Genomic DNA, 12,075 nt, shown 5'->3' with positions numbered 1-12,075 from the left:
CCAGAATTCCATCTGTGTGGTTCCCAGCCACACTGAAGGTAGGTTGGCCATGTGACTTGCTTGCTTTGACCAGTGTGGCATCGGCAAGCACCAGAGATGCTTGATTGGTGCTAGGTATTGGTGCTTATACTCTCGGGACACCACCACTGTGGTGTGAGGACCCAGTGTGGTCTCACTGAAGGGAAAGACCTCGTGAGGAGAGAGCTAGCCCAGTTCCCAGCCTTGATCTGGGGCTCAGTGGATTGCAGCTGCAGAAGTGAGTTCCAGGTGTCTGAGAACTGTCCTGCCTTCACAGAAGAAATCACAAACTGCTGTCCAAAGCCACAAGTCTGAGGACGGCTTGTTGTACAGCAACTGTGACTATGATACATTCAAATGCATACACAAGCCAGCCCTTCCACCTATTCTGCACCAGCCACACCCAGGCCGGCTGGACCCAGGGTTTGGCCTGGATGCTGTTTTTCTGAGTGACACAGCGGGCGCCTGCTGGAGTTCAACATCTGTCGGCCAGCGCGCAGCTCCCGCATGGCCTCCTGCCTGCTCCAGTCCACAGCAGCCCCCGCTGACCAGCCTCCTGGGACACGGTGTCCACACGGCTCTTATTCATTCAGTGTTCTCCACTTTATAATCGGCTGACTGCACATCTGGCCGGCATCCTCAACTCTACTCCAAATCCCCACCAACAATTTTATAAATATTTAAATTTCTCAGTGGCTTTGGCAAAACTATGGCCAGATGGACTGCAGAAACTCTGGGAATGCTTGCGAATTAGAGAATCTTCTCCAGGAGGTGTTAAAGTGAGAAGTCTTGCTGGCAGGACGCCAGGCTGTGGGCAGCTCCCTGTCCTACCTTGCAGTTCCGCCTCAGAGAGGCAGGGGAAGAAACACCACCCCTCTGTGGGCCCAGCGATCTCCTTCACAAGGACGTCTACAGCAATGACTCTGGGCTGTGATTAAGCAACCACCAGGGAGAGGCGGCAATGCCAGGCGGGCTCTTGCCCTCTGAAGCGGGGAAGGCGCCTGCAGGCGGCACTGAGGCTGGGGGGTCAGGGGGCCGGGGGTCCCCGACCTGCTGCCCTTCCTGACACTGAAAGTGTCAGGCAAAGCAAGCTCGGTGACGAAGTAAGGAAGCAGTTTCCTTCTCTGATGACTACCACAGCAACAATGCTCCCTGTCACCCACAGTCCAGCCAGCACATCCCCCTCTCCTGGGCTGCCTCTGCTCAGGGACACAGGCCACAGGTTTATTTTTGAAATATCAACAGGGAGCACGGTGGGGTGTGGCGGAAGAGAGAAGGAAGGGGTAAGTTAAAAGCCACTTGATCTGAAGTGGCTGAAACTTGATCTGAAGACTTCTTCAGATTTAAACCACTGGAAACTAAAGTTTTTACTTATGTTTCTCGACGACCCTGGTGAACCAGGGTAGGTGGTGAAGCCAGAGTGTGGATATTTGGGATGGGTGGGTAACACCAGCCATACAGGAAGAATTGTCTTGACCATGTCAGAATGTGGTGATTAAGGTGATTATGCTTGAATTATAATAGCATCTATTTTTTAGCAGGTAATTTTAACACATTCTTACCGGCATATCAGTTTTCTCAATGAAACTTTGAGTTTGTGAACAACTCTAGTTCACAGAGAGGCAAATGTCAACACTCAAGTTTATTTTTAAATGAATGAGAAGCTTGTTTATTTTGAAATGAGAATCTAAGTCCAAACTCTGTACGTTTTTCCATTTGGACTAAAACTACTAGTTCTCATGTTATTTCTAAAAGTGCTACATTTCAAGGCAAGAAAATCTTTGATATTAAAAAAAGCAGAAAAATTCCTGTGTGCAGGACATGAACATGCATAATGTTTTAAATACACATTTTATATGTTTATTAGTCCACGGAGAATTTGGTTTAAAAAGGAAAAAACACACTGAGAGCAATGATGTAGAAGATTGAGCCATGTCAACCAAGCCCGATTTGAAGGTTAAAATGAGCTGGCAGTTGCTGCATTCCGGTTCAACTTGCTCATTTCATACACACTAAAGTCATCGTGCACTATCACTGCACAGTTCTGTAGATTCAATTAATTTTGCCATTTAAAGTTGTTTTAAACATTCAATGTTAAGCATTTAAAAATAAGTAAACTATTTACTGAATAACTTTTTCATGGGCTTTACATTGAGCAATGTAGAAAAACAGACTTACCATTAACAGCTTTTTCATAATTTTTTCCTAGGTTTATTAAATTTCGTAGCCCCGGGTTAAACTGTTCCATAACATTCTGACAAACAAACAAACAAAGCAAAAAAATTAATAAACAGCAGACCAAGCAATCTTCAGATTTTGCCACTGTGTGGCCTTGGATACCTGTGTATGCTTACCAGTCGCACCCCCAAAGTCACGCATGTGGACTTAAAAATCACGAAGAGCCCATATTTCTTACCTGATGGAGCAGGTGGCAAGGCGTGTGTAACCCTGGCCATTCTCACCTGTGCAAGGGCTGCCTGGAACCTACTATAAACGGAACAAGCGGGCGGCAGACATTCACAAGCCTGCCATGCCCCACGGGACTGTGGCCCAGAGGTGAGGGTGCCCTCTTGGGTGTAAGTGGATTGCTAATCGCTGTCACTCTAGTGTGAAGAGACGGGCTTCAGCTGCTCAACCCACTACCTGAACTTCATTCAGAGTCAAGGGCAGGGTTTGGGCTGCCCCGTGAATAGAACCTTCCAGGAGAGCCTGAAGACAGGCACATGACTCCTGCGACGTGGACTTCATGAGGGAGGACAGGGCCACTGTATTTGGTCCATCTGGGAACAACGAGCTACACAGCATTGACCATCCCATGTGGACCAGGGGAATCTCTCTGCCTCTTCTCCCCAGGTGTGTACAACCCGACATGCAGCGGGGACGGATTCTTCCCACCCTGCAGAAGTAAAAGGTTCTCCATTGCTACCGGGAACAGAGAGCGCGAGGAGACTGACAGTCACCGAGCAGTGACCAGCTCGCCTCAGCCTTCCCCATCCTCACCCTTCGCTCCAGAGTGCTTCCAGCCAATCACCTTTTCTCCTGCATGTCACCAGAGTCCAGAACGTTTTGGTTTCCCAATTTTAGACAGTAACTGGCTTCTTCCTACAGTCCACGAGGACCTAGCTCTCCACACCACTCCACTCTCCCTCTCTCAGTCCTTCTAGATAATCACATGGCAATGTTCTGGTGAATCAATAGTCAGAGCTTGATATGACTTTATAAATACTGGTCACAATTGAAGAATGCACTCAAGATTACATTTCTTGGTGAAGCCTTTTTCTTATTTCTGAGATCAATAATTGTTGATTCTTACCCCTGCCTGCCATGCTCCGTTTTCTAGGTATCTTCAGCTCTCCCACATGCTGTCTAGCAAAGACTACCAACACTGTTTCTCAAATACATAAAACTGTCAGTTAACCTTCCATTCCATTCCCCCCAGAACCCCTCCAAGGACCCTGTCCTCCTGCTCAGCCTGTCCCCCTGCGGCCTTGCGTGTCCTTCTCTGGTTGCCTGGGGTTAAGAGCTCTCATTACCTGGGTCCACACCCTCCTTCCCCTCCTTTCTCCAGGAGAACATTCTCTACAACTGACCTAAGAAATTTTGTGCGAGAGGTAAGTTTGTGTCCCCATGTGTCTGAAGTTACCTTTATCTTTTTGTTTGGAGTGTAATAAGAAGGCTGAACAACTTTCCTTACATTTTAAAGATTCAGCTCTGGTCTTTAGCATTTGAAAAAAAATTTAATGTGTTCTTTTTAGTTATACATGACAATTGAGGGTATTTTGACATATTATACACACGTGGAGTATAACTTTCCATTCTTGTGGTTGAACATGGTATGGAGTTTCACCGATCACGTATTCATATATGAACATAGGAAAGTTATGTCTGATTCATTCTGTCTTTTCTATTCTCCCTCCCTTTCCTTCATTCCTCTTTGTCTAATCCAACGACCTTCTATTCCCCCCCCCCCCATTTATTGTGTGTTAGCATCCACATGCATATCAGAGACTATTTGGCCTCTGTTTTTTTCAGGATCGGCTTATTTCACTTAGCATGATAGTCTCCAGTTCCATAATTTACCAGAAAATGCCATAATTTCATTCTTCTTTATGGCTGAGTAATATTCCATCATCTATATATACACACACATTCTCTTTATCTATCCATCTATTGAAGGGTACTTAGGTTGGTTCAATAACTTAGCTATTGTGAACTGAGCTGCTATGAACATTGATGTGGCCACGCCACTACAGTATGCTGATTTTAAGTCCTTTTGGTATATAGCATTCAGTTTTGCTACTGAGAAATCATCTGTCATTTCCTCTGTGTCTTTTGCCTCCTCTTAAAGCTTACTTCTGGAAGCCACTTCTTTATCCCTATGTTGTAAAACCGAATACTGTTCTGCCTCAGTGTGGGTGTTTTTCCATTTATTTTACTGGACACTGGGGATGTTAGCCATAAGGAAAATCAAATCCTCTAAGTCTGGAAAATGTTCCTGGTCTTATTTGTCTTATTCTTTCTGGAACTCTGATGAGGATTTTACACAACCTGGATTTATTCCCTAATCATTTTATCTTCTCTCTGATTTTCCCCTTTGTTTTTATGTTCTACATCTAATGAATATCCTCAACTATATATTCCAACTCTTATAGTACTTTTAAGCTATGTTGTCATATGTGAAGCTTCTAAGAGTACTTTAAAGTTCCTTGCCTGGTCCTTTTATAAAGCACCCTCCCGATCTTGGTTTAGGACTGTGGTTTCTTCTCTTATCTGAATAACAGTGGTCTGTTCCCCACATCATCTCCTGATCACCGTCCCCATTGTTTGATTACCTTGATTACTGTCCCCATTGTTTACTGTCCCCATTGTTTACTGTCCTCTAGCTCCTCCGGGGGTCCTCCATGGCCAGTCATGTTGTGAGTAAAGCCCTCACTCACTCATCAGCAGGGAGCTGTGCACGCCCGTGGGTCGCCCACAGACAGCAGCCAGGACCACTGGGCTTCTCCACAGAAGATCCTGGTTTCCTCTCCTTGGGTGGGAAGTGGGGATTGGCTGACTGAGAACCCTGCTCATCCTAAGCCGATTTGTTCCAATTTTTTTTTGTCGGGGTCGAACCCAGGGCTTTGCGAATGCAAGGCAGACGCTTTGCCACTGAGCTACATCCCAGCCCATATCTTTATTTTTTTATTTTTATGTGGTGCTGAGGATTGAATCCAGTGCCTCACGTGTGCCCGGCAAGCACTTTACCTCTGAGCCTCAACCCCAGCCCCTTGTTCTTACCCCTGGTGTTTCCAGACCAGTTCTCTCAGCTCCGGATCTGAGATTAACTTTCTGGTCGGTCAGGCAGAGGAGCTACTGCTGCGGGGGCAGGAAGGAAGGGGACCTGGGAGGCCAGCCAGCCACTCCCCATCCCAGGACCCCCCCCCACCGCCAATCTGCGGGGTGGTCCTGAGCTTCTGGGGTTTGGGGAGGAGTGGCTCAGTCCTGCCCAGGGCAGCAGGTCCTGCTCAGCCAGCCACTGCTCCTCCATCCACCGTCTGTTCCCCAAAATCCCTACAGGACTCCCGCCCCGCACCGGATGTTTCCTTTTCAGGTCCCTTTGCACTTCAGATTTACATTTAAATAAAAAAAAATCCTTTACCACCGTTAACGTGTGCAAGAGGAGGAAACAAAAAACACAAGGCGCCTCTTCCCCGCCTCTTCCCCGTCTCCCGGGAAGCCCACTTGTCCTGTGTTACTGGGCGGGCAGCTGTCCTGGGCCCAGGTACCACAGCAGTCCGGAGGCCCAGGCCAAGTGACCCCCGCCTCCTGCAGGACGGCAGAGCCTCAGTACTGGACGCCTGTCGCCACAGCTGCTTTTTCTGTGATCTCCTATCAGTTCTCTTTTTATTTTGAAATAAAGTTATAATTTTAAAATAGTTTCTGACTCACAAGGAGTGGGATGGCCGATTCCCAGGCATGCTTCCTCCAGCATCTTCAATGATGTCTTCTATGGCTGCAGGGAACCCAGGGAAAGGACATCCTGGTGACACCAGTAGCCCCACTATAGACCTCCTTTGGATTTTTCCAGTTCTCATCTCACCTTTTTTTGGTGTGTGTGGGGGGTTTCATTATTTCTATGAAATTTTATCACCTGTATGGATTGGTACAGCCATCACCTCAATTATACAGGACTGTCCATCAACACAAAGACTCCTTTGTGTGTCCCTTCCTAGTCACCCTCCCCACGCGTCCTCGAGCTCCATCTCTAACCTGGTCATTGGGAAGACCTTGAATGAATGGCATCCTACAGTTTGTGACCCACTGAGAATGGCCTTTTCACTCAGCATAATGTCCTTCAGACACATTCCATGTATTGGCATATTAACAGTTTATTCCCTTCTTTTTTACTTACTAGTATTCCACGGTACGGGTGAATCTTAGTTTGCGTATCAATTTACTGTTGGAAAACATCTGAGTTATTTTCAGTCACTAGCTATTCCAAATAAAGCTGATATGAGCCATCATGGGCGGGTTTTTGTATGAACACAAGCTTTCGTATCTCCAGGACAAATACCCAGGAGTTCAGCAGTTGCGTCATGGGCTAGGTATATGTTTAACTTTATAAGAAACTGCCAGGCTTGCTCCCGGGGTGGCCGCACCATTTTACATTCCTATCAGCAATCAAGGTGAGCTCAATAATTTTAAAAATTAATAATTTCATTAAAAAATGGTCACTTTATGGGGCTGGGGTTGTGGCTCGGCAGTAGAGCACTCGCCTTGCACAGGTGGGACCCTGGGTTCGATCCTCAGCACCACATAAAAATAAATAAGTGAAATAAAGATATTGTGTCCAACTACAACTAAAAAATAAATATTTTTTAAAAAATGGTCACTTTTTTTTTTTTTCTAATGGTAATGGGGATTGAACCCAGGGCCTCTGCGTGCTAGATAGGGCTCTACCACTGAGCTATAGTCCCAGCCAGGAAATGTTCACTTTCTAATTAAAAGATAAAATTATCTTTAGGAAATCTGGCTTAAAATTCTTGTAATATTCTTAGAAGGCCGCGTCTAGGCCATAAAGAGGAAACCAATGCTAAGTTAGCACCGTCCTACTGCGTGGAAGAGGTCACACAGAAACCCAGGTCTGTTTTCTTAAGCATGCTCCTTACCCAATAAGGGGAAAGCATACTTTGGTTTCTTGATATAATTTTTGAAATGTTCACATATAACTGTCACCTTCAAACACCAAGAACAACGCACACCAAACACAAATCACTGTCCAAATGGTTCCACTGAGAAGCAAAGTTCAAGGCTCAAGATCACAACCAGCTTTGGAGGAAACAACATGAGGGTTTTTCAGCTTGAAAAGTCCAATGTGTTCAGCACAAGACTTTGTTATTTAGGAAATGTCCCCCAGAAGTTTTCGTTCCTTTAAAGAGTGGAAAATATATTTCTACACTGGCTTTTGGCCATTGATCTAGTTATTTTAGCTGATGTCCATGTGATTTCTACAATGAGGAACAAATAAGAAGTGCTGCCTTTGTATTCCAAAATCTACAGACATCACAGTGGCAGCGGACACATTGTGAGCTTATGGGTCCCTGGTTTGAGGGAGGGCAATCGCTGGGTCAAAGGCCAGTGCTATGGCCAAGCCCGCTAAGACTTGATCTGCAACTAGAGTCATCAGCAATACCCACAAAGTCCAGTTTAAATTTGGCCTGAGGATAAAAGGCTTAAGACCCCAAGTCTAAAATAAAGTGAACAAAAAGGATACAAATGGGCCAAGAAGCACTCTTTTGTTACAAAGAAGTAATGAACACTTAATATGCACCTCTGGTTACTACCTGATAGGAGAATTTGGCAACCAGGTTTCAATCAGAATGTTTCATTTCCATTCATAGAGTAGGCATAGCTACGGTTATAAAGTAAATTCTAGGCTAGTGGACTGTCGATGTTCCAGTTCTAGTTGTGCCAGTCTCAAGTGAAGAGGGGCTAGTTCTAGTGCAGATGCAGAGCAGCACTGGAGAACTAGTTGTCAGCTATTCTTTTTGTCGGTGGTGCTGAGGATTGAACCCAGGGCCTTACGCATGCAAGGCAAGCCCTGTAACAACTGAGCTATGTCCCCAGCCCAGTTGTCAGCTATTCTAAATAAAATATTGAAGAGCAGGTCCCTGGGAACCTGTAGGCACTTTTCACCAGATTTCTAGTTGGTCTGTTTATTATAGGCCCTTGTAGTTACTAATCATAATTTCATAACAAATCATGCACTCTTATCATGGCCTTAACAACTTTAGTTTTCAGATTTTTTCATTTTTGAAAAATCACCTTTGCCAGCTGGCCTGATGGCACACCTGGAATCCCAGTAGCTTGGGAGGCTGTGATAGGACGATGGAGAGTTCCAAGCTAGCCTCAGCAAAAGTGAGGCGCTGAGCAACTCAGTGAGACCAGCAACTCAGTGGCTGGTGATGTAGCTCAGAGGTAAAGTGCCTTTGGGTTCAATCCCCAGTGCCACAAGGTGGGGGAAGGGGAATGATATCTACATTGGATGAGCTTTAAAAGTGATTTGTGAATCTTTTTTCTTTTTTATCAGTACGATTACACAGAATAATGGATTTCATTGTTAACTAATTTGTGTCTCTAAATAAAATACAAAATAGGGCTGGGGATGTGCCCTGAGGTCAATCCCTGGTACCAAAAAAATAAATAAATAAAATGAAAAAAAATTACCTTTACCAATACAGAACTATACACAAATTAACTGGGTATAATTAATTTGCATTTAAGAAAGTATAAAATCATTAAATTATGATTAGCCAGACAGTGAAACTAAGAAGACTTTAAATTTCTAAGCATTAGTTTATTTTCTAGTTTTCTCCCATTATCCACCAGTTTTCTACATGACTAAGAACAAATTATTTGATATTTCAGCATCTTGCTTTTCTTTTTCTTTTTTTTTCAATATCTATTTTTTATTTATAGTTGTCAATACCTTTAACTTTTTGTTTATTTTTTTAATGTGGTGCTGAGCATCGAACCCAGGGTCTCGCACATGCTAGGTGAGCGCTCTCCCGCTGAGCCAAAACCCCAGCCCTCAGCACCCTGTTTTTCTTAGTTAAAAATGTAAGTAATAAACCAGCCATAGTGGTACATGCCTGAAATCCCAGCAATTTGGGAGGCTGAGGTGGGAGAATTGCAAGTTGGAGGCCAGCCTCATCATTTCAGTGTGAGACTCTGTCTCCAAAAATAAAAATGGCTGGCGATGTAGCTCAGAGGTAAAGTGCCTTTGGGTTCAATCCCCAGTGCCACAAGGTGGGGGAAGGGGAATGATATCTACATTGGATGAGCTTTAAAAGTGATTCGTGAATCTTTTTCCTTTTTTATCAGTACGATTACACAGAATAATGGATTTCATTGTTAACTGATTTGTGAATCTTTAAATATTTGGAGTTCTACAACTTGGCTGAGTATGTATCTTTGAAATTTCATATATTATTTTATTCTACATGCTCTCATGCGAATTAATCATAATTGCTCATATGAATCAAGGCACGTTCTAGTGTTACATGGCAGGAATGTGACAAGGGCTACCTGGGGGTACTTCTTTTTTGATTTTTATGGTGCTGGGGATTAAACTTGGGGCCTTGTGCATGGAAGGCAAGTGCTCTACCAACTGAGCTGTGTCCCCAGCCCCCTATCTGGGGGTACCAGGTGGGTTTTATTTGAAGAAAATCCTGCTTCCTTTTTGGAAGTTGCTGGCAGTTGTTGCTAACCTCCCTGGCACTGGGTTGACCCGCTCTGCCTGAGGGAGAGTATCAGTAAGCAACTCCGGCAAAGAGGCAGCTGCTTGAGGGCTAGCAGAAGGCCACAGGAGTCACAGTTCATACCCACATGGATGCCAAGCACAGCTGCTTAGAGGAAAATCAGACAACTGAGATGTTTTGTATAGTTGTGAAGTATAAAGCTAGATCAGAAATACTCATGCAAACACAAACACAGAAACGCTTTCTGTCCGTGAGGTAGTGTTTTGCCTCCCCTCCCCATTTATTAAATCACCTTCAGTTTGCACTACGTATACCTTATGTGACAGGACCTGAGAGCAGCAACAAGACTGGGGGGCGAGGGGTTGTGCCTTGAATTCTTGGGCAGATCACATCACCACCTCTCTGAGCCTTAGTCTCTTCTTCTATAAAATGGGAATAAGGGCGATTTTCACCTTATAAGGGATATGAAGACTGAATGTGAAAACTGAACACTACAGTGAACTTACGGGCATCAAACCCAGGGCCTTGTGCATTCTAGGCAAACCTTGAGCTAGCACTGAGCCACACCGCGGCCCTGCGGGGCACTTGTTATGTGCTCTTCATAGCTCTTGACACTTAGCACATACTGAACGAATTATAATTAATATTTCAAAAGAAAAGCTCTAAATATTAGTCAACCTTCAGATGAATAAACATCCCTGTTTACACAGATTTCTCTAGGTACTTCCATTTGCAACTTGAAAATAAATGGAATCGTTTTCCCACCTCAAAGTGTCATTATCGGGATAAGAGAGATCACAACTACAAACCATCTAGGATTTATGGCACCCTTCTCTAGAAAGAAAATTGGTGTTATCTGTTTTATTCAGTTGAGAGCATTTGCTTGTTTAATTTTTGGGTCTGTGTCTGGCTACATGCCCAATATTTTCCATGGAGCTTCGCATCTGACCTTATCATCATGGTTGTTATCCTTGTTTTATAGCTGAGATGTTTAAACCTTGCTGAAGGTCCTAGGGGCAGCAAGAGGCAGAGGCAGACCCAGGCAGCTTTGACCTTTGCGCTTAGCCCGGGGCCTCCATGGTTCCTCCTGAAGGATTGTGAAACAGAGAGGGCACTGCTTTTATGAAGTAGAGCACAAGTTCAGGGAGGAGCTGCGTTTCTCCAGTGTCCCCTTTTCCTTTAGATCCTTCTTATGCTTTCATTCCTCCTCCTGGGTGAATATTTTAACCTCATAGCATCACAGCATGGAGCCACTCCACCTGGGCAAGATCTCTCACCCCCTTCCCCTTTTCCTTCCACTAGAGACGGAGGGGAGGAAGAATCCGCAGCACTAGAGTCCCCACAGGAGTGGCTAACAGTCAACACTGTCCTACTGGTTCCCTTTGCTGAAAGTCACTAAAACAATCTACAAAAACTGCAGGACGCCATAACCACCCCACCCAAGTCTCGGAGCCCCCAGGGAAGCTGCTAATTAACACTGCTGCTAGCTTTCTAACCCGCCTTTTATACTTTTACACGAATATCTACTTAGTCATATTGACATATAATTTTGCTTTATGCATTGAAAAGATGTTTAAATGAAAAAATACTTAAATGGCACCATACAATGTTTCCCTTGTACTTTCTTGTGTTATTCAGCATTAGCTGCAGGACTTGTCCATCCGGATATATATGGATCTGGTTCATTCCCATTTAGCGTCTGTGTGGATGGTGATGGGGCCTTTCAGGTGTCCCCGTGGCTAGGCCACAGTCCTCAGTTGCCTTAACACTAGCCCAGGTGATGCTAGGGGGCATCTGCAGATGCGGGCACTAGCTATAGTTTACTTAAATTAAATGCAACTCTGGGTGCACTCCATCTAATGAGCTGAGAGACCTAAACTACAAAACTGGGGGTTCCCTGAGGAAGAGAAAACTTCACTTAAGGACCACAACATCCCCTTCACTTGAGGCCCACAGACCTCACACTGTCAGCCCCCATGATTGTGTGAGCCGTTTTCCTGAAATAATCTTTCTGTGTGGACACACATACACATGCCCAGCGTACACAAACCCAGTGCACACACGCCCAGTGTACACACACTCAGCATATACACAGCTGCATGGCCTCCCTCTGCTCCTCCACTGAGTGGCTTGTGTGTGGCTTACAAGCTTTGCTACGATCAGCTACGGGGCAAGGAATCACACAGGTGTGCACACAGGTGGAAGTTTTCCCAGAAACAGAATTGCTGGGACTCAACATGTGACAGGTCTTTCAATTTTGCAGACGCAGTACTGCCAAGCTGAAAGAAAGCGGCTGCACAAACCCTGAGTAAGA

General features: G+C 44.9%; 1 protein-coding gene across 1 annotated transcript in view; it reads right to left on the bottom strand.

Annotated features, from left to right (window-relative positions):
- Baiap2l1 (BAR/IMD domain containing adaptor protein 2 like 1) overlaps positions 1 to 12,075 on the bottom strand; it is an 88,098-nt gene that overhangs the window by 62,322 nt on the left and 13,701 nt on the right. Inside the window, exon 2 of the mRNA XM_076840337.1 lies at positions 2,197 to 2,272. Coding sequence (XP_076696452.1) covers positions 2,197 to 2,272 — 76 coding nt within the window. The remainder of the gene's footprint in view (positions 1 to 2,196; positions 2,273 to 12,075) is intronic.

The sequence above is a fragment of the Callospermophilus lateralis genome, chromosome 19 (assembly GCF_048772815.1).
Source record: "Callospermophilus lateralis isolate mCalLat2 chromosome 19, mCalLat2.hap1, whole genome shotgun sequence".
Lineage (NCBI taxonomy): Eukaryota > Metazoa > Chordata > Mammalia > Rodentia > Sciuridae > Callospermophilus > Callospermophilus lateralis.
This window is presented reverse-complemented; position numbering and strand designations above follow the sequence as displayed.